This window comes from Vulpes vulpes, chromosome 1, assembly GCF_048418805.1.
Source record: "Vulpes vulpes isolate BD-2025 chromosome 1, VulVul3, whole genome shotgun sequence".
NCBI lineage: Eukaryota > Metazoa > Chordata > Mammalia > Carnivora > Canidae > Vulpes > Vulpes vulpes.
Window position 1 is genome coordinate 142,491,458 of NC_132780.1, and position 23,208 is coordinate 142,514,665.

The 23,208-nt window shown below is 34.4% G+C and overlaps 1 protein-coding gene across 13 annotated transcripts in view; it reads right to left on the bottom strand.

Moving 5' to 3' along the window:
* The window catches only part of SUPT3H (SPT3 homolog, SAGA and STAGA complex component), a 516,593-nt gene that overhangs the window by 484,587 nt on the left and 8,798 nt on the right, over nt 1-23,208 (bottom strand). For 7 of the 13 annotated variants that reach the window (XM_072733255.1, XM_072733235.1, XM_072733225.1 and 4 more), the window contains exon 2: nt 18,121-18,221. In XM_072733255.1, coding sequence (XP_072589356.1) covers nt 18,121-18,221 — 101 coding nt within the window. Of the gene's footprint in view, nt 1-18,120; nt 18,222-21,373; nt 21,395-23,208 lie in introns of those variants that run through there. The other 6 variants (XM_072733191.1, XM_072733239.1, XM_072733233.1 and 3 more) reach the window with 2 other exon arrangements.

Consider the following 23,208-nt stretch of genomic DNA (forward strand, 5'->3'; position numbering starts at 1 on the left):
TCTGTGTGACTATCATAAATAAATAAAAATTTAAAAAAATTTTTAAACAGGCATATGTTAAAAAAAAAAAAAAAAAAGGAATCTGCACCAGAATGTGAACCAACTGCATCCTATGCACACCCTTTAACTCCACTTTTTTTCCACGGGAAAACTATCTCAATAAAGGAAGCAGAGGACTGGTTAACAATCTATCTCAAGCTACTTATCTCATAAAAAACCAATGACAAACTATTCACATACTGGCTAAAGTGGGTGGCACTGCTTTAGAGTAAATGTTGGAGTTGATGAAAAAAGAAAAAAAAAAAAAAACCTAACTTCAAACCAAAGAATAATTTGTAAAAATAACATCTGGTTGCGGAAATGTGGTCATAATTAGGTCACCGCATTTTTTTAAAGATTTTATTTATTTATTTGAGAGAGAGAGAGCACAAGTGGTGGGGAGGGACAGAGGGAGAAGCAGACTCCCCACTGAGCAGGGAGCCCAATGCAGGCTCAATCCCAGGACCCCGCAATCATGACCTGAGCTAAAGGCAGACATTTAACCAACTGAGCCACCCAGGTGCCCCATCCTTACATCTTTTAAAGGAAGCTTATGAAACATATGAAAGCAACGAAAAATGTTACAGATAAACTTTTTGTCAGTTAAAAGTCTGGTTCTAATCAGGAAATTTAGACATCCCAGTAGTACCTAAATGAATGAAGTCTTTATATACTCTCAGCGCCGTTAATAGTAGATGATCCTGAAACCCAAAACTAACCAAGTACACATCCTAGGGCAAATCACCTCTCTGCGATCCATCTTCTTCACCAGTTTAAAAAAAAAAAAAAAAACACCTTAAACAATTTCTAGAGACTCTCAAATTTTCCCTTCAGTCTAAATTATTGATACTAGTAGTTTGCTTTGTTTCTGAATGAAGGCCGACAGGCAGTTCTACAGAGATATAGTGGGGCTCAATGCGATTTATAATCCTACAAACTAACTTTAAAGGCAGACATTTATAGAGACATTTGCACTGAACCCCTATCAATCTCCTATATAAATGACTTACATACATGATCTAATTCACATGAGAACCCAAGACATGGATATTATCAAGAAAATTTTATAAATAGTAAAAGTCTCATAGCAATGTAAAAAAAGAAAAGAAAACTAAAAGGGATTCACTCATATTTGTATGACTCCACCAGACCAACTTCCTTCTGCAAACCAAACACTATATAGGTCTTACAATTTTTTTTAAATAAATATTTTATTTATTTATTCATGAGAGACACAAACAGAGACAGAGAGAGAGGCAGAGACACAGGCAGAGGGAGGGCAGGCTCTATGCAGAGAGTCTGACGTTAAGACTCAATCCCGGGTCTCCAGGATCACGCCCCGGGCTGAAGGCGGCGCTAAACCACTGAGCCACTCGGGCTGCCCCAGGTCTTACAATTTTCTAAGGACACAGGAAAGGTTCCAAGCAAATCAGCTATCTTCTAAATATAGAGTGTTACACCTAAAAATATTTTTCATGAGGCAAAGATGAAGAAGAAACTAAAGTTAATGTAGTAAGAAAACAATGGGAATGATAAAACTTCGATTTAGTTAATAAAGAAGCAAAATAAATACCTGATGCAGGATATACAAATGTTCAAAACCTTAAAAAATTCAGGGGACGACCAAAATAAAGTGGTAATTTGAATTTCCAATATGAACACACAGTATGAAGATAGATTACCCAGACCCCTATTTCCTTCTTGTTCTACTTTGAAGACTTCTGACCTCTTCTCAACATTAGGAACTCCCATTGAAGATTGTCCTCCTAAACTATACTACCCACTGTGAACACAACTTCCTATTTATTCTATTTAAAACCTACTAGGCTCCTCATAGGTACCAGGGTACTGTAAAACAGGCAAATTAAAGCAATTTTTGCAGTCATGAGCTTACAGTGGGGAACAGAAACAGACAAGTAAAGATCCTTGAAATACAATGAGAGCTTTTGTAAGAGTATAGTACAAGGGGCCACAGTACACAGGAAGGCAATTAACAAGATCGAACATGCCAGGAAAGTCATCAGAAGATGAGATGTCCAAGCTAATGCTTCTATTTTGTTATATTTTCTATTCCTTCAGCTCTCTTAATTACTACTTCTAATTTACTTATTTTAAAATCTCACTGAAATCTCCAAACCCTTCTCTTTCTCCCATTTTTCTACAAATTGATCAATTCCTTCATATTTTCTATTCCATTCTTCCCACCAACCAAGATTCAGTGATCAGAACTTCCAACATCTTAAATTTAAATACTCATCTGCTACATCTGCCCTTCAAAGCCCCAAAGCAGTCCAATCATCCTTCTTTTTCAGTCCTATGCCCAGCAACTAAGCACTGCTACAGAAATTATACAACCTCACTGTTAGAGCCCTCGTAAATACTGACTAAGCTCAACTGAGTCCAGGACAACTTAGGCAAGACTCAGCATATTCCTAATTAGCTTTTACTCCCTAACTCCTGTTACCATTACAAATCTTTACCCCTTTCCTGCAGCTTCCCTACCTCCCTTTCCGCCTACCTCAGCCAGTGGCCTTGCCTACTTCTTCAAAATGGTATGAATGATAATTAGGCATAGCTGAAAATACTACTTTAGACAATTTTTATGGGGGAAAAAGAAAGGTTGTGTGTACTGAACTAACCCAGCAACCTAACTAAAACTCCTTACACGGTTTCATGGAGAAAACAGAGTTAGTCCCAAACATAGGACTTACAAATAAACTTTGACCTGCAATCTGACAATTTGAGCTATTAAAAAAACAGCCAAAAACAGAACTAAGAAGTAAACTCAGCTCTCAAAATTGATACCAAGTTTATGCACCAATGGTTATATGATTTTTCTCAGAAGAGTGTGTCAGGCTTTCCTAGCTTATGAACTCTTCTTATTTTAAATACAAATTAAATAAATGTGAATACTAGTGTATCATCGACTGGAAGCAGCATTCAAAAAAAAAAGGGGAAAGTGAAACACTGCCAGAGTGTGGCACATTGACAGGAGCAAAATTAGCAGCTGCAAAGGAGAGAGAAAACATAAAAACTCTATAAAAATATATAAAATCAAACAGCATAGCAAAATAGGACCATTTATCATAGCAGCAAAGTATCTCGGTGGTGTCCTGGGGCATCACTACAGTACAAGTGGATTGCTACACATGATATTCACAATGAAATTTCAGTATAAAAAAGATGAAATTGTAGCTGGTATTCTGTTTATACACAGTAATAAATGTGCAAAGATATATTATAAAATACATTCATTAAATTGGTCAAAATAGAATTGACTTGAAGGCTTAAATTACCTCATATATTTATATGATGAATATATTAAATACATTTATTCTCTATAATTTATAGTGCATGGACACCCTTATATATAAATAATTCCATTAGAATACAGTTTCACATACCTATAAAAAAATTAAACTAGTCTTGTGTTTCCAATCATGCTCACCATTCAAAATAAAACAATAAGTACATAATTTAAAACTGAGGGGATAGTGTGGCTGATTTTTACATGCTGCAGGCACAGCTCAATTGTACATTTGAGCAAGAAAAACAAATATTAAAGAAAACAGAGAAGTTCTTCATTCTCTAATTATGCACTAGTTAACCAATGCAGTCATTAGTTTCTACCCAGTGTTGTTTCAAATAAATTTTCTAACTGTAAAATTATGTCATTAATCAACTTTAAAAGTAAAATGGACTGCAAAGACCAATGTCTGAAATTTGAGTATACAGCAAAAAGCATAAAAGGAAAAGAAAAATGAAACTGCTTAAAATTTGCACTTAAAATTTGTTTTGGAACTTGATAAAATGGTTGGTTCCTAAAAATGCATCTGGAAGAATAAAAATAGGAAAAGAGACAAGAAATATTTTAAAAAGAAAAATTATGCAGATGACCCTGAACTCTAATACCAAATTTTAAAACATATTAAGAAGCTATAATAACTAAAGTAATGCAGTACTGGCAAAGGAAGAAACAATTCAATGGAACAAAGCAGAAAATTCGAAAATAATAATTTATTATCTGATAAAGGTAGCATTTCAATTCTGAGGGAAAAGGAAAGCTTATGTAATTTGTGGTGGTTAGACCACCGGCAAACCAATTTAAAAACTGTTTAACTTAGAACCCTCCCTGACACTATACAACAAAACAATGGATAAATATTAAACTGTAGAAATGAAAAACCTGAAATATAGATACCAGATGACATATACAAAAATTGTAGGTCTTTCTGTCAAAGGCAGAAGCAATAAAGAAGTGTAAGACTGATTTAACCACATTAAAAATGAAACCTCAAATACTGAAAAGAAATCACTGACTACAAACAAACCTAAGGAAACCAAAAGATTGGGGGGCAGGGGGGAGACTTCCATATATGATCAGCAAAAGGTCAACGGCTTTAATATATTAAAAGCCTCAGTAAACAATAGGGAAAAACAAGAACCTAGTGAAACTGTGCTAAGAATATGAAAAAATAAATGTTGGGAAATATCAGGAAGGGAGACAGAACATAAAGACTCCTAACTCTGGGAAACGAACTAGGGGTGGTGGATAGGGAGGAGGGCGGGGGGTGGAGGGGAATGGATGACGGGCACTGAGGCGGACACTTGACGGGATGAGCACTGGGTGTTTTTCTGTATGTTGGTAAATTGAACACCAATAAAAATTAATTAAAAAAAAGAATATGAAAAAATGCCCACAAATAAAGAAATCTATATGATCAAAATATTTTCAAGCTCAGTAGTCAAAAAAAAAAAAGGCTATAAAATAGTACAACTATTAAATACGAGAGAGAGATATAGAAGGGGATACTCTCATAACTGCTGATGGAAAAGTCAGTCAGTCCAACTTTCCTGGAAGAAAAATTAGGAAGTTGCTATCAAGAAAGCTTTTAGATTCAAAAATTCTTCTAAGACTTTAATATAAGGTAACAGGTACTGAGATTTCATTACATCATTTTTTTTTTAAAGATTTTATTTATTTATTCATGAGAGACACACAGAGAGAGGCAGAGGCAGAGGAGAAGCAGGCTCCATGCAGGGAGCCCAACGTGGGACTTGATCCCAGGATCATGCCTGGGCTGAAGGCAGGCACTAAATCGCTGAGTCACCCGGGCTGCTCAACATCAATTTAATAATAGTGAAAAAACTGGAAATAACTAATGGTTCAATAACAGGGATTGATACCATAAAAGAAACCCATATAATAAAATAACTGCCAAATAACAGAAAACTGTTTACAGTATATTAAGTTGGGAGGGGGAAGGTAGAGTACTAAGTAGCACAGTAATAACTAAAAATTGATAAGAACTTAAGTAAATTATATCAGACACATAAACACACACCACAAAGTATAAGACTCTGTCTTGGTAAAGGATTACAGATTGCTTTTTATGAAAATCGTATTACCTCTTCTGAGTTAAAAGTAAGTCATTTAGAAGTTGCCTCAGTTTCCTAATAAGGGGCTCCCTTGTGTTTATTTAGGCTTCAGAGTTCATCAAACAGTAACCCAACTACAGAATACTAGACTTTAAACACATTCTCTCCTGTCTATGTTGCTATGCAGAAATTTCCTGATGCACCTTTTAAAAGAAATACAAGAGAATATCTATAACATGGTACTCCATGTGTAAAAAAGGAAAAAAATAAGAATATATTCATATGTTAAATGTGGATAAACTCTGGAAGAATTCACAAGAAAGAATAAAAATTGTCACTCAAAAGGAGAAAAAAATCCAGCAACAGAAATAGGAAAATTTTTTACTGAATAATTATTTTAAATATGTAAATGTATTACCAATTAAAAACTAAACTGAAATAAATCTTTCATAACAGTATATTTAAAATACATATGAACACATAAATATAAATACATATTTATAAGCACATACAAATAAAACCACAAAAGTTCTCAAATATCCAAAGCAATCCTGAGAAAGAACAAAGCTGGAGATACCATAATCACAGATTTCCAGCTATTATACTAAAAAGCTATAGTAATCAAAACAGTATGATACTGGTGAAAAAACAGATACACAGGGGCAGCCCGGGTGGTTCAACGGTCTGGCACTGCCCTCAGCCCAGGGCCTGGATCCTGAAGAGCCGGGATCAAGTCCCACGTCGGGCTCCCTGTGTAGAGCCTGCTTCCCCCTGCATGGAGCCTGCTTCTCCCTCTGCCTGTGTCTCTGCCTCTCTCTCTCTGTGTCTCTCATGAATGGAAAAAAAAAAAAACAGACACACAGACCAATGCAACAGGATTTAGAGCCCAGAAATAAACCCAAGTCTATATGGTCAATCAATCTATGACAAAGAAGGCAAGAATATGCAATGAGAAAAAAAAAGATAGTCTTTTCAATAACTGGTATAGGAAAAACTAGACAGCTATATGCAAAAGAATGAAACTGGACCACTTTCTTACATCAACACAAAAATAAGTTCATAAAGAATTAAAAACCTAAATGTGAAACGTGAAACCATAAAACTCCAAAAAGAAAGCATAGGCAGCAATCTCTTGGACATTACCCTTAGCAACATTTTTATGGAGACATATCCATATCACACAAAGGAAACAAAGGCAAAAATAAACTATTAGGACTACAACAATATATAAAAAGCTTTTCTGCAACAAAGGAAACATCGATAAAGCCAAAGGCAACCTAGTGAATGGAAGAAGATATTTGCAAATAATATATCTAATAAGGGGTTAATATCCAAAATATATATTAAAAAAATTTATACAACGCTAAAAAAAAAAAAAATTAAAAAAATGGGCAGAGGACCTGAATAGACATCTCTCCAAAGAATCCATACAGATGGCCAACAGACACATGAAAAGATTTTCAGCATCACTAAGCATCAGGGAAATGCAAATTAAAACCCCAATGAGATATCACCACACACCAATCAGAATGGCTAGTATCAAAAAGACAAAAAACAAGTGTTGACAAGGATGTGGAGAAAAAGGATCCCTCATGCATTGCTGGTGGGAATGCAAATCAGTGCACCCACTGTGTAGAAGGTTTGGAGGTTCCTCAAAAACTTAAAAATAGGAATATCATATAATCCAGTAATTTCACTGCTGGGTATTAACCCAAAGAAAAGGAAAACACTAATTTGGAAAGATATATGCACCCCCATGTTTACTGCAGCATTACTGACAATAGCTAAGGTATGGAAGCAACCCAAGTGTCCATCAACAGACGAATGGAAAAAGATACCGTTTTTCTTTTTGTATGTGTGTACATACAATGGAACAGTGCTCAGTCACAAAAAAGAATGAAATCCTGCCATGTGCAACAAGATGGGTAGACCCAGAAGGTATTGCTAAGTGAAATAAGTCCAGAAAGGACCATATGATTTCCCTTATATGTGGAATCTAAAAAACAAAACAAATGAGCAAGCAAAAAAAACAGACTTTTAAATGCAGAGAATAAACCGGCAGCTGCCAGAGGGGGATGGGCAAACAGATAAAAGGGATCAAGAGTTACAAACTTCCAGTTATAAAACAGTCATGGAGATGAGAAGTACAGCATAGAGATTATAGCCAATAATACCGTAATAATGTTGTATGGTGACAGATGGTATCTACACTTTTATCTTGGTAAGCACTGAGTAATACAAAGAATTGTTAAATCATTATGTTGTACACCTGAAATTATATAACATTGCCAATTTACTTCAATTATATGTTAATTTACATACAAATAAGTGAAAACAGACATAATTTGTTTATAAATAAATAATACAAGTCACATTATTCAATACTGGCAAGGTATGTATACATACACACACACACACACACACACACACACATCCTATTGGTGGGATTACAGTTCACTAAAGCCTTTATGGAAGGTCGATGAAAACCTTAAAAGAATTAGTCCTTGGGATCCCTGGGTGGTGCAGCGGTTTGGCGCCTGCCTTTGGCCCAGGGCGCGGTCCTGGAGACCCGGGATCGAATCCCACATCGGGCTCCTGGTGCATGGAGCCTGCTTCTCCCTCTGCCTGTGTCTCTGCCTCTCTCTCTCTCTCTGTGACTATCATAAATAAATAAAAATTTTAAAAAATTTAAAAAAAAAAAGAATTAGTCCTAATGAAATATCTAGTCACATGCTCAAAGATAACACACACATAACACACAGAGACTAAAGAGAGAGAAAAAGATAAAGTAGGTGGGAGGAAGAGGAGGAGAAAAGAAAGGAGGGGAATAAATCCATATATAAAGGTCATTACAATCCTATCTGTAATACCAAAATATTAGAAAGAACATGATATATTTAACAAGCTCACTGAAATGGAACACAAACTATTGCAGCTATAAAGGTAATGCCATATATTTATAAATATGGAAAAGGCTTATGATGTTATATAAATAAAAGCCCAAGTTATACAATAGCAGTTATAATATGGGCTTTTTAGTATTTATTTTCCATATGCATTGGAAAAGAACTAGAAAGATAAATACCAAAGCATTAACAGTACTTTAAGTCAGTGAGTTTAAAATATTCTTTATGATCTTTCATCTCCTGATTTTTTTTTTCAGAAAATAACATGCTTCTAAAATAAGGAAATATAAAAAACATTTAATTTTAAAAGTTGATATAACAGCTCCTCTATCCATAACATTTCCTTGGTCTTAGGGGTAGTTTTTTGTTTGGGGGAGGGGGGGCGGATTTTGTTCTTAACATATAAAACTCACCAAAGCAGGAGTGAACCAAAATCTTCTGGTTGCAAATCTACAATCCTTTCCACTGTATCGTGCTATCTAAATCATTCATATGTGGCATTATTGTCCTTTAAAACATATTTTATTATAAATTCCAGAGAAGTAAAGTTTCACTGCATATTAAAAACAAATAAGGCATCTGGGTGGCTCAGTCAGTAAGTGCCTACCTTCAGCTCAGGTCCCTGATCTCAGGGTCCTGGGATCAAGCCCAGCATGGAGCTCCCTGCTCAGCGGAGAGTCTGCTTCTCTCTCTCTCACTCCCTCTGCCCTTCACCCCTGTTTGTGCTCTCTCGCGTTCTCTTAAATAAATAAGTAAATAAAATCTTTTAAAAATAACACACACAAATATTATCTCTGTTCACATCCTTCCCAAGGATTAGAAGGTATACAAAATACTATTAAAGCCAAATTCTAGGTTGGAAGAAGAAGAATAAAAATATAGTACTTGACTTAGAAGTGAGTTGTACTCCAAGTTTGGCTGATAGGGAGTAGTAATTCCACACAAAAAGAATGTTATTTTTGTTGTAGAAATAAGTATCAACTGATTGCCAGACTAGCCCAAAAAGTTAAATTTAATCTATAATTGGCAGAAACATATTACTAGTATACTGTTACCTTATCAAATACACGTTATCAGCCCACATAAAACAGAAATAGGGAAAAAGTGACAAAAGGCTAGGAACACCCTACCACCAGTAGAAAACCATTGTTCTTTCAAGAGAGAGAAAACCAAGAAAAAAAGGAGGAAGAAAGCAGACAGAGATAATAGATGAAAGATCAGTTCTCACTTCTCTTCTTTAGAACAGTGGTTTGTGAATTCTATTTATTCTGTCCCAGGAAAAAAAAGTTACGCCAATTAGAAAACCTAATGACTATAGTATCTTTAAAAAGGCACATGCTATTTTAAAATGTTTAAAATATCTACGCAGAGATATCAAAAAAGATACATTTGCAAAAGGTGGCATACTCACACCAATATATTTTTTGTGACACATTTTAGCATGTTAAAAACATATACACACATAGTAGTATCTATATCAACATGTTAAAATACATAACAGAATAAGTCAATTCTCACTTTGGATTTTTTTGTTTAAAGATTTTATTTATTTATTCATGGAGAGACACAGAGAGAGGCAATTATATTTCGGTACTGAAATATATTATATATGATTTAGACAATATATATTATATTATTTATATAATTAAAATAATATATTTCAGTACTGAAATATATTATATATGATTTATATAATATATATTATATTATTTATATAATTAAAATAATATATTTCAGTACTGAAATATATCAGAAAGTGGTTAGTAATTTCAGATAGGAAATTATTAATTAAATTTGATAATTAAATTTGAATTAAATTTGATTATTAATTAAATTTGAATTAAGTTAATTATTATTAAATTTGATATTTACAGTATGTGTTGATTCCCTCCTTAAAATGAATTCTATTGATAAAGAATGTAAATGACTCTTAGAATTAAAAAAGATGTGTAATTTTGTGCAAAAGAATAGTGGATTTATTTATTTATTAAAAATAATCTCTGGCAAGCCACGGTAGCCCAGCAGTTTAGCACCGCCTTCAGCCCAGGGCCTGATCCTGGAGACCCGGGATCGAGTCCCACGTCGGGCTTCTGCATGGAGCCTGCTTCTCCCTCTGCCTGTGTCTCTGCCTCTCTCTCTCTCCCTCTCTCTGTGCGTGTGTGTGTGTGTGTGTGTGTGTGTCTGTCATGAATAAATAAATAAAATCTTTTAATAAATAAATAATATAATCTCTAAACCTAACGTGGGGCTTGAACTCAGAACCCTGAGATCAAGAGTTGCATGCTTTATGGACTGAGCCAGCCAGGCACCCCAATAGTAGATTTTTAATATAAGAGAACAAATCTCTTTTTGTTTTGAGAATTTGTGGGGTCCAGGGCTTTATTACCATTTTTAAGTTTGCTCAGGACAGTTCTGATTCTCTCTAGGTATGAAACTCATATGCATTTTTGCATTACATCCATGGGATGCCTGAGTGGCTCAGTGGTTGAGCGTCTGCCTTTGGTTCAGAGCGTGATCCTGGAGTTCCAGGATCAAGTCCCATATCAGCCTCCCCCACAGGGAGCCTGCTCCTCCCTCTGCTTCTCCCTCTGAAATTCTACAAACTTAAATGAAAATGAGGACCCAAAACTCACAGTGTTGTTACTCAATTACACACCCTGGCATGATAATCCAATACAATACAATATACTCAGAGCTATAGTCATGGGACTTTGAGTGAGACTAAGCGTAAATATATTATGTAAATTCACAAAAAAACATTTTTAAGAAACTAACACACTTCGGTATTACCTGTGCTTTCCAAGAAATGGAACATGAATGTAGTATTAAACCTCCTAATCAAATCTTATCTGCCAAAGTAACCAAAAATTAATATCTCCAAATCTTTAAAGAACTATAGGACAATGACAGCCAAAATAAAAGTAAATTGGTGACAGCATTTATTTATCTATTTAAAAGTATTAAATCGAAAAAATGACATAACACATAAAATTTATTTTCCTAATTTCAAAAAAATATAAGCAACCCAGAAAAGTAGTAGTCCATGTATAATTTATATTTTCCCTATTTCTTCTGTGTTGTCAAATATGTAGCTACCTGCTACATATGGCTTTTTAAATTTAATTAAAATAAAATGTAAAATTCAGTTGCCTAGCTCATTTAACATACTCAGTAGGTACAAACAGTTAGTGGCTATCATACTGGAGAACAAAGAAATAGAAATAACCACCAGTGCAGAAAGTTCTACTGGACAGCAGGCTATAATGTAGACAATTCATTTTTTTCTCTGTAATTATATAAATTCTTCCCATAAAACTGCAAACATTCCCTCCTGCACTCGAAACATTTTTTATAAGCTTCCTAATCATAGATTGATGATAAAAATTTTTTATTTTTTTTTTAATTTTTTATTTATTTATGATAGTCACAGAGAGAGAGAGAGAGAGGCAGAGACACAGGCGGAGGGAGAAGCAGGCTCCATGCACCGGGAGCCTGATGTGGGATTCGATCCCGGGTCTCCAGGATCGCGCCCTGGGCCAAAGGCAGGCGCCAAACCGCTGCGCCACCCAGGGATCCCGATAAAAATTTTTTAAAAGATGATGGCAAGAACTAACAGGACAGTGTTTACTATGTGCCAGGAACAGTTAACTATGTGCTTTGACTCAGTATCTCATTTCATCACCACATAAACCCTATGAGGTAGATGCAAGTCCCTTACCTGAGAAACGTATTTCAGAATTCATAAGTTTTCAGGTTTTAGAAAATTATACTATACATAAACCATATGCTACAGAACACCCTCAGCCAGAGTCTATGTAGGAACTTAGGAACACAGTGAAATGTGTGTACTAAAGATAAGTGAATTCTAATAAGTAAGTACAAATCAGATAGATCCTGGCTCTACCATCAAATTAGTTCAGAACTGGTATTCCCATTCTCCAGTATAATAATTTGCAACTTTCCTGCAATTGTGAATGGTGGACCTATGAAGTGACACCTATTTTTCCCCATATAACTAAGGATTTTCATTACAGAATTATCAAAATGACCATCCCCCAATTTTTACAGATTGATTTCTAATACTGCGCAACATGTTTTTCTCCCTGGTAATTAATTACAGACATACTCTCCTAAACTCGAAGGCCTCATTGCTTGCTTTGCATGAGATAACTGATATATATCAGGACAAATTCAAAATTGTATTTTGTCCCATTTATGACACATTTTTTTCAGTTCAAGCACTTAATTCATTTGGGATATAGCAACTTAAACATTTCCTTATTTCATTTCTAAGAAGAAACTAAGTATAACCAACTTTCAGTAACATGGCATTTTTTATGTTCTCAATCAGCTTTCACACATTTTCTCACTCTCAGGAAAGACAGTGACCAATTTTAAATAATTTGAAAATTTTCATTATTGTTGTATTTATAAACCAATGTATATCTTAAAATACTCCAAATAGATGGATTCCACAAAAAGTACAAGGATAGATTTATCCACATATTTTACTGTAAATTTATCAAAAATTAATAAAGTATAGCAGACATTTAAAAGTGATAAAGTATAACAGACATTTAAAAATTCAACAATGTAGCTATGTTTATATACAAAATTATGATAGATCACAAATATAAGCATCCAATAAGGAGCATATAAATAACAAATACACATTTTAAAGAAAAATTATTCTTTCTCTTGGGTATTGACATGGCCTTGCTTAAAAAGATGTGGTGATTAGGTATAGGAAACTGAAATAAATGCTATGATAATATGAAAATAACAACTTTTTATAACAATCAGGCCTTGTTACTAGTGACACTAATTAGCTATAATTATTCAGTTTTCATATTACTTCATTACAGTACACCAATCACACATAAATTAGTAAACACTGACTCGTAAACTCAATTTCCCAAATCAAAATCAAAGTTTGGCTGAAATGTAGTTTAGCATAATACGTCAAAAGCCTGGATTCTGAGGGAATTACCAGGCTGAAATACAGGTTTTGCCACTTACTATAATGGCAATTTTTGTGAGTTACTGACTTTTATGTCTCAATTTCCTCATCTAATCTACAAAAAGGGAATGAATAACAGGGTCTACTTCATTGGGTTGTGTGAAAGTTAAATGAAACGGTATATGGAAGGGTTGTGTGATGGTTAAATGAAATGGTATATGGAAGTATTCAGTGTCTGGTACACATTATGCTCTATACAAGCATTCACTATTATCAGTATTATTAAAGCATCTCTGAAGTTGTAATATATTGTTAGCACTGTTTACCTTCTAAGAATTTTTCTCCAGTTTTCTAAAAAACTTAAATGCACAAGGGAAACAATAGGTGAAGAAACCCTGTGTCAGTTGAATAAACATCTTTAATACATATTAGGTCTCTTTATTTTTTTTTAAAGATTTTTATTTATTTATTCATGAGAGACACAGCGAGAGAGAGGGGCAGAGACACAGGCAGAGGGAGAAGCAGACTCCCTGCAGGGAGCCTGATGTGGGACTCGATCCTGGATCCCGGGATCATGCCCTGAGCCAAAGGCAGATGCTCAGCTGCTGAGCCTCCCAGGCATCCCTATTAGGTTCTTTTAAAGTTAGATTAACATGAGGTTAGACCTGGAAACATAATTCTTTTTTTTTTTAAGATCCTATTTTTATTTATTCATGAAAGACCCAGAGAGAGAGAGAGAGAGAGAGAGAGAGGCAGAGACACAGGCAGAGGGAGAAGCAGGCTCCACACAGGGAGCCCGATGCAGGACTTGATCCCGGGACCCCAGGATCACGCCCCAAGCTGAAGGCAGGCGCTAAACCGCTGAGCCACCCAGGGATCCCCATGAGGTCATAATTCTTACACAGCTCCTAACTTCAAAATACTAAATAATAGCCAAATGATGCCATTACACATAGACAGCTATGCCCTCCTCTAATGCAGCAAGGAATAAATGGTTGTTGCTATGTACCCCAAAAAATATCAGGGAGAGAGGCAAATCTTATTGAAAAACTTTTTGTTCAGTTGTAAACATAGTAAGTTTGAGATGTTCACAGAACATTTAATGGGCGTTTCAGGAAGAAGTCAGAAGTACAGACCTCAGGAAGCTTACTCTCCAAAGTTAATTACTCCCTCCTTTGTACTACCACAAAATTGATTTTTCATTCTATTACATGACAGTTATGTGTCTCCACAACTCTTCCCTATTGCTACGCTGTTATGAAAGTAACTAGGTCCTGCCATAGAAGGAGTCAATAAATGTTGATTTTTAAAAATGCAAAACCTGCAGAACTGTACAGCTAAGAGAGTAAACTTTATTGTATATTTAAGAAAGGATTAAAACAAGTTCCTTTAGGGACGCCTGGGTGGCTCAGTGATTGAGTGTCTGCCTTCAGCCCAGGGCATGATCCCGGGATCTGGGATTGAGTCCCACATCAGGGTCCTTGCAGGGAGTCTGCTGCTCCCTCTGCCTGTGTCTCTACCTCTCTCTGTGTCTCTCATGAATAAATAAATAAAATCTAAAAAAAAAAAAAAATTCCTTTCAATCTGTGAATTTTAAATAAGGATGAAATTTTCATTTGGAAGAATTCTTACAAAATGTAAGTAGGATGTAAACACAAGATCATTTTCTAATTTAGTCACATGAGAATCACTAAATGCTACCAAGCAGTAAAACATGGTACCGTCGTCAGGCCAAAAACCCAAAACACGGCAATATAACACAGCAAGAAATCTATGAATGAGTAAAATAAAGAAGAAAAGCCTAATGAAGAACTCCTTGACATGCATTTAATCAAAATTCTTAAGAAATATATTAAAATACCTGCCATGTAGACTGAAGAGATTTCACTTTGTAATTTACAGACCACTTGAGTTCAATTAACTTAAAAATGAAAAGCCTCTGGATCTTCCCAGCACACGTTATTCAAAGAGCTGTGATAAGAAGCATGTAGCAAACGTGTTGCGTTACATGCACTAGGTAAGGGAAAGCTACTGTCATCCCCCACACTTCGGCAACTGTTTGGTAATCCTTTAGTTTCCAATCTGTAGAAGCACTTCCTAAAGAATGCTTCTCTGTACTGTTTACAACCCAAACTTAAAATATGGTCAACCCAAGGTCTAACAGTAGTACAGACCAGCTGTCAGTTCCATGTTTAATAGCAGATGACAATTTTGTTTGTGCTTGACAACTAGACATCTTTCAGTGAAACTATTCCCCTGGAAATGACACTACAATATTGTTACTTATTTGAAGGCCAGGGAACCAAGAGAAAAACAGCTCATTAATGGTGAATGACTAGGAAAGACAGTAATAATAAAGGATTAAAAAACAGTAATACAAAACAAACAGGCTTAACAGAACTGTGAAACAGGGGTGGGGAGATAAACAGTAAATTTCTACAACACAAAATAAACATGAAGATTTAAGTCTGCACTCCACGTATGAAATAAGCAGAAATAAATGTATATTGCTTCTTATATAATCAAAAGCCTAAAAACCTTTTACCAAGAGAAAATATTGGTAAATTTAAAAGGAGTCCCCCAATTTGGGCCTTTTTTTTCCTGTTCTATGAAGCAATTCATAAGGGGAAAAAAAATAACTTCAAACTATAAATGATGAATGTAACTATTAGGAGTGGCCTCTCTAAGAGGTCTGAAATAGAAGGAAAATGTACATTTCTTCCAAAGCTGTAGCCAACAATAACTTGTGCATTCTGAATCCAGCTTAAGCATATTAGTTGAGAAGATGTTTGCAAAAGTATTTAATAAGAAAGTGCTGAATTTAGCTTTTATTTTATTTTTTTCTGTTTTCCTAAGTGGCCTGCAGTCTATCAAATGCACTAAGAACCTCTAAGTATAAATTACCAAAGGAAATAAAGCTTTCTTCTTAAGATCAGGTAAACCTTTTCTGTAAAGGACCATATAGTAAATATTTTCAGCTTTATAGGCCATATGGTCTCTGTCACAAATATTCAGCTCTGTCATGTAGCATGAAAGCAGCGACAGATAACAGATAAATGAGTGTGGATGAGGTCCAATAAAACTTCATTTTCAACAACAGGCAGCCAGTCCATGGGACCATGACCATAGTTTGAGGACCTATGCTAAAGAACTTATTTCTTTACCTATGACAAATATACCATTTTAATAAATACCACCAACTTTGATATATGATGTCTGGGACTTGCTTTAAAATATTTCATAAAAGAAAAGTGGAGAGTAGGTTAAATAAGACTAGCAAAACACTATTATTGTTAAGGTTGAATGATGGATGCATGGAGTTCATTATCCTATTCTCTGTAATTTCGTGAATTTGAAAGTAAAAGCTTTTAAAAATACAAAGTAAATCAATGAACCAGCTCTACAGGAAAATAGATTTCTTCACTTTACTGTAAACCTTCTAAAGCACATTTAATATTTTGAAACATAATTAACATAAGGCAACATAAAAGATTCTCAGTGTAAAGCAACAAAACTAAAATGAAGAAGATTATATAAAAGTGTATATTAGCATAAACTCTTAACAATTTCCATAATTTGAAACATAGGCTCACCTCAAATGACTCCTAAATTAATAATTTAAATGTATTCTCATCTTAACTAACAAAATGTGTTACCTATTTTTGGTTTAAGAATATATAATAAAAAAAATTTTTTTTAATTAAAAAAAGAATATATAATTATTTTTACAGGGCAGTTATTATTGATGTTAACATGTAATAGGCTTACTATTTTTCAAATAAATTGGTAATTTTTTATTCCTCAGTTCTAAACTCTAAGCACTAAATATTAATGCATACAACCTACATAAACAAATGCTGTTTAAGGCCTTCAACAACTAAAAATATGAAAGGATTCTCAGACCAAAAAGTTTGAGAACCCACAACCTAAACATTCAATAAACAGTATTGTCTAAAGTATGTTTACCAAGTATGTGAAGAGCATGTGTATTTGAACAATAATCACACAAAGTTAATTCACTATGAAGACTATCAATATATACCCACAAGAGGAAGATACTTAAATTGTCAACAGAAACATTCTTTTCAAATTGCCTAGTATGTCATGAATAATGTATCCATAGGAAGAGAAGAGCTCTAACATGTTGTCTCACTTATGCAGATAACTGTCTCCTGAACCAATAATAAAGAAACACTAATATATGCCAGCAGACATCTCTGATAAACATGCTATCTCCTATGAAATCAATGTATGCCATGTCAGTCAATGCAAAAAGCCGGAAATCAAGCTTTTTTAGCTTGAGCTTCAGAAAAGAAATCATCATGCAAATTCTCAAAAACAATGTTTTTTTTTTTAAATGTTCTAAGTTTTTTCTCAACATTCAGTAATGCAGTGATTCCAAATATCATCAAAACTAAAAAGTAATCTAAGTTAGGCTCATGGAATTTTTATGGTATTTGAGAAAAATTGAGAACCTCTCTGTGAAAACATCTGAACATATCCAAGAATATAATCAATTTCAAAATTCTCTAAATCTAAAACAGTATTAACAAACCATAACACAGATCTGACCAGATACTAACTAGAGCAAAAATATCCCTATGATTGTTCATTCTTTTATAAAGACGAACCAACACTTATTTTTCAAATACAGTATCACTGTAGCATTTTTAACCAATTTTGCTCCTTTTGCATATGGCTATTTAACCTATTATCAGACTATTTAATTTTTACTTGATTAAGTCCACATTTCCAAGTTTTAGAAATTTTATTGTTTCTATTATCTCTTATCAACGTAAATCAAAACAGTAATCTGTGATGCAGAGACATACTTACATCATACTCTGTAACTCTGCTGCAAAGCTTATGGACTTCCCTGTACTTCTTCCACTACTTGAAGTAGCAGTAGACATTGGGCTGGCTGCAGTATTATTCATCTAAATAAAAAAGAAATAAAGCTTACAAAATACATTTAACTATAAATAAATGCATGGAAAATGGATGCAATTATAAATTACTTCAAAAAGTATAGAAAATTTTAAATTTCTAATTTGTTCATAAATCTGACTTGTTCCCACTTAATATTATTAAAATGAAATAGTAAAAAGAGGGCACCTGGGTGGTGCAGTCGGTTATGCATCCAACTCTTGGTTTCCACTCACATAATGATCTCAGGGTCCTGGGATTGAGCCCCACCTAAAGCTCCACACTCAGCACAGAGTCAGCTTGGGATTCTCTCTTCCTCTGCCTCTGGCCCTCCCACCACCCATGGGACGCACTCTCTCTCCCTCTCAAATAAATAAATCTTTAAAATGAAATAATAACGAAGAAAAAAACTGCTTAGTCAAATACAGTATCAAAAAATTACTCACTGAAGTGATAAACATTTTAGTACAAATTTCATAATAAATAATGGAAGAAAAAGACTCATTAAAATACTTTAACAGAACTCCATGGTTTTCAAAATGTGTTCCAGAGAGCACTAAGGTTCATAGGCAATATTTCAAGGAGCTCCCAAAGGTCCCAAAGCACACTCTCCTAGTTCTATCCAGAACCAGAGAACAACTCCGATTTTTCTGTTTCATATATTGGGGTTCCAAGTAAGAGTTAATATAAAAAAAAGAGTGGTACAGCTGTAAAATACAAAATTAGAAAACCCCTGCATAATCTGATTCCCATCTGAACCAAAGCCTAAAATATAAATAATAAAAATAAAGTCAATCAGTAGATCAGAAGCAAGCACTATGATATTTTATAATCTTTTGGTTAAGTAAATCTTCAATTTAAAAAGTGACTTTTTTTCCCCAATAAAATTAAGTTGATGCATAAGGGGGAAAGTAGATGCCAATCCTAATATATGCTATTTTATTTAATGCATGTGGCAGTCCCATAAACAAGAATTAGTGAAAATAACATTAAAATAATGGAAGTATAAAAGCCTCAACTATGACTCAGTAAGTGCTCAATAAATGTTAGCTATTATTTCATGTCCATATAAATTTTGCAATATAATTTTCCTTAAACTAAAAATGATCTGTAGGTTCAAATATATCATAAAATAAAGCAGTACTGCAATCTTTAAATGATCTGTAGCAAACTAGGAGAAGTCAGACTGCCCAGGTTCAAATCCCATTTCTGCTACTTTACTAGGACTTTGGGGCAAATCATTTAACTTCTTTGTGTTTCAGTTCCTTCAACTTTAAAGTGAGAATGATAATCCCCCACTCTTAGGGCTGTTGTGAGGATTTAATGAACTAATATGCACAAAGCATTCAGAATGGCTCTTAGCAAACAGTGAGCACACAATGTTAATAACTATTATTACTGTACACAGAAAGACCTTAAGAATCTTAATAAATCAGCTAAAAGTTTTTAGATGACAAATTTAGGTTACTCTTTTTTCATTACCTTAAGTTCAAGAAATTTGAATATTTTCACTAAAAGACTTATATGCAATTCAACAAACATTAAGTACTTAGTTCCCTTATAAAATACTTCTCAGTACTGACATCACTACTGCTAGTAGTCATCCTAACTCAAAATCTGTCACTGTCTTTGACTCCTTCTGCACCCTATAATTTGTAAGAAACCAAATAAATTGTCCCTCATGTTCTTACATCCTCCTCCTCTTGTTCTACTTTATGGCTCTCTCTATAAGCACTATTTATAGCTACTTTCTTTCTATCTCAGCTCATTCTTCACCTTGCTGTGAAATTTATCTTCTTAATACATCCTCTAACCTGACAGCTGTGGGCAATGGGGGCTAAAATTGATACAGGAAACCTGAACCAGAGTTATTCACCAAGCACTGAGATAGAAGGACAGCTCCATGAAAGACAACTGGGGGGTTGGGGAGGAAGCTACTATAAAACACTGCCTGAGATAGGCCATATACAAAGCTTTTGAGAAGGCAATAGGATAGAGACCTGAGATGAGCAGCACACTAGATGGCTGGGTAGATCTGGAATATCCCAATACCTTTCTGTGGCAAGGCCAACTATCTGCAAACATAAGCCCTGGTCTAGAGTGAGGGCCCTAAGGGCCAAGCCAAATGTAAGAGTAGAGAAAAAGAAGGAAAAAAACTTTTACTCAAATTGAGGCTAAAAGCAAAAATTCTAAAACACATCAAGAAGCGAATGCTATGGAAAGTCAACTTTTTTTTTTTTTTAAGATTTATTTATGATAGAGAGAGAGAGAGAGGCAGAGGGAGGGAAAAGCAGGCTCCATGCCGGGAGCCCGACACGGGACTCGATCCCGGGGCTCCAGGATCGCGCCCTGGGCCAAAGGCAGGCGCCAAACTGCTGAGCCACCCAGGGATCCCCCCATCAACTTTTTTAAAGCTTAAATTTTTTTTTTCCCACAAAGACTTTTAAAGTATTTTATCTACAAATAACACAGGAAAAGAAGCATCACCATTAGAACTCAGGTTCAAAAAAAAAGAAAATTACATCACCAAATCCAAGATTGAGGGAAGAGAGACAGAAACTCAATGACTACCAAAAAAAAAAAAAAAAAAGAAACTCAATGACTTCTAGAAATAGCCCTACAAAATCAGGACAGTGATACAGAAAGAACCTGGCTCTCTCAAGGACCTCAGAAACTGTCTCCCTCATCCCAATACAACACTGGCACAGATATGATATCCTGGAGAAAATGTTAAAGATACTGTGTTAACCTCAGCCTCTAAAAACAGTAATGATTTAAGACGACTCACATTAGATTTGAAGCCATGCCAGTCTGGGGGTTATCCTGTGGCCAAATGTCCCGTGACACTGCTTAAGCAATCTGCCCCTTTTTCATTTTGCAAATCCAGGCACCCTGTTTTAACACTCTCTGAAGAGGAGACACTCCAGAAAGTAAATTCATACTAAACCCACAGCTCTCTTCAGTTGTCCCCCTACTGCCAAATGTTTCACATCAAGAGTATTTTTTGGTAAGAGGTAAAAGGTCCCAATCTTAGTTTATTATAACCACGATCATCCTTTGACGGTCAAGTTATTTAATTTTTAAATCAAACAGGTGAATAACATTTTTCTGACATGATGAACTGATAGCGTATTAGAATCTTTAAAATAATTATTTCCCATACCCGCATTTTGTTTGATTTAGATAATTAACTTCTTTAGACATAACTTCTTTACACATCAAAGTCCTATCATCCCAATACTTTATTTCCTTTCTCCTAGACATAAAAAAAAAAGTCAGTTAAAAGCAGAAGCACTCAAGTCAATTTTCTCTAATAAATACAGTTAACATGGAACTGAAAACCTACTGTAATCTTCTCAATGGGTTAATAATGTCCTGCAGTTGTTTTAGCTTTCAATTCAAATGCAGCTGTTTGCCATATTTTACAAAATGAATTCAGATGTGCAGAGGGAGACCTAGATTATTTCAACATGCCACAGTTTAAACGTGAACCCAAGCAGTAAGTTCATCTCTGATTAATACTTATATTTAAACCTGATCATTAAGTCAATAGCCAATACTATGTCACACCTGTAAAAATCCTGTTGCAGAATAGAAAAATTGACATCTTTAATTTTAAAACAATGGAATGTAAAGATATACCCTTTCCCTCAGAAAATACAATAAAAAATTTTTTTAATTGTAGTAAAGTTATACATTACAAATGTGAATTAAACAAAATATAATAAACATGCCACTGGGCTTCTAATAATAGCTCATATTTCTGGTGCTAAATGACCAAAGAAGAAATACCATAAAACATCTTTGGCTTAAAATACCACAAAGAGTTGAAAACTTTATTACTAGTTAAAGCACCATCAAAACAACATAAATATCTGGATTGTGAAATCCATCAGTCTCCCTATTTATTAAAAGACAGTGGAATGTTCTAGCATTTCTTCTATTACATCACTGCTGAGGAAAGTTAATTCAGCAGACCTATGTACTGATGCTGAGCATACACAGTTCCAATTTCAGTCATTCATAACCTGTACATCCCACATAATATAAATTAATAGAAAACTGTTACATTCAGAACATTCTCATTTTCATAGAACTCCAAAGGCAGGAAGCAATTATGGTTAAACCAACACTATTTTACACTGCATTCTGGTTTTGTTGTCTAAAAAAAACAACTCAAGTTACACCATGATGTAAATTTCTCCTGCTGTGAAAAATACTACCAAATAATCATTCGATCACTGAGAAGGTAAAAAATAAAAAAAATATATAAGTGTAAAAACGTCAAAACTTCTAGACCTACTATTTGGGATAACACAATGGCAATTGCAACGTATTTATACATGCCCTGTTTCAAGTGAACTTCAGAAGATATAAAGCTCAAACACAATTACGTGCTAAAAGACAAGCAACATTCCATGAACAACCCCAAAGAACAGATGATTCACATATAACTTATAACTGTTTTGAAATCAATTGCAATTTTTCTGAAACTAATTGTATTTTCGTAACTAAAAATCATTTGTATTCACTTACCACATATCAAATAAGTTCAGAACCCGAAATAAGATGCATCAATCATAGTACTTCTCACACTACGGTTTAACTATTTCCTTGTCATTGAACTGCTAACTGCTTAATGACAGGACACTTTTTTTTTTCTGTAATTTTAATACTTTGTATATTGCCTACCACTGCTGATGCTCTGTAAATGTTTCATGAATGATCGAATTACTGAATGGTGTAACAAAGAATACAAAGATAAGAAAGATGTATCTCTACCTCTGCCATTTAGTAGCTTACAGCCTACTGAAGTTAACAGATATATTCAATGAAATGAGTTTCAAGATAATGCACAAGACAGTATGACACAAGAGGAGGAGCTAAGACCCAAACAACTATGGGAAAACTGTCCTGAGATTTAACACTTGTTACAATCTGAAAATAAAGCATACTTCACTGCATTAAACAACAACAACAAAAAAGAGATAAGTGAAT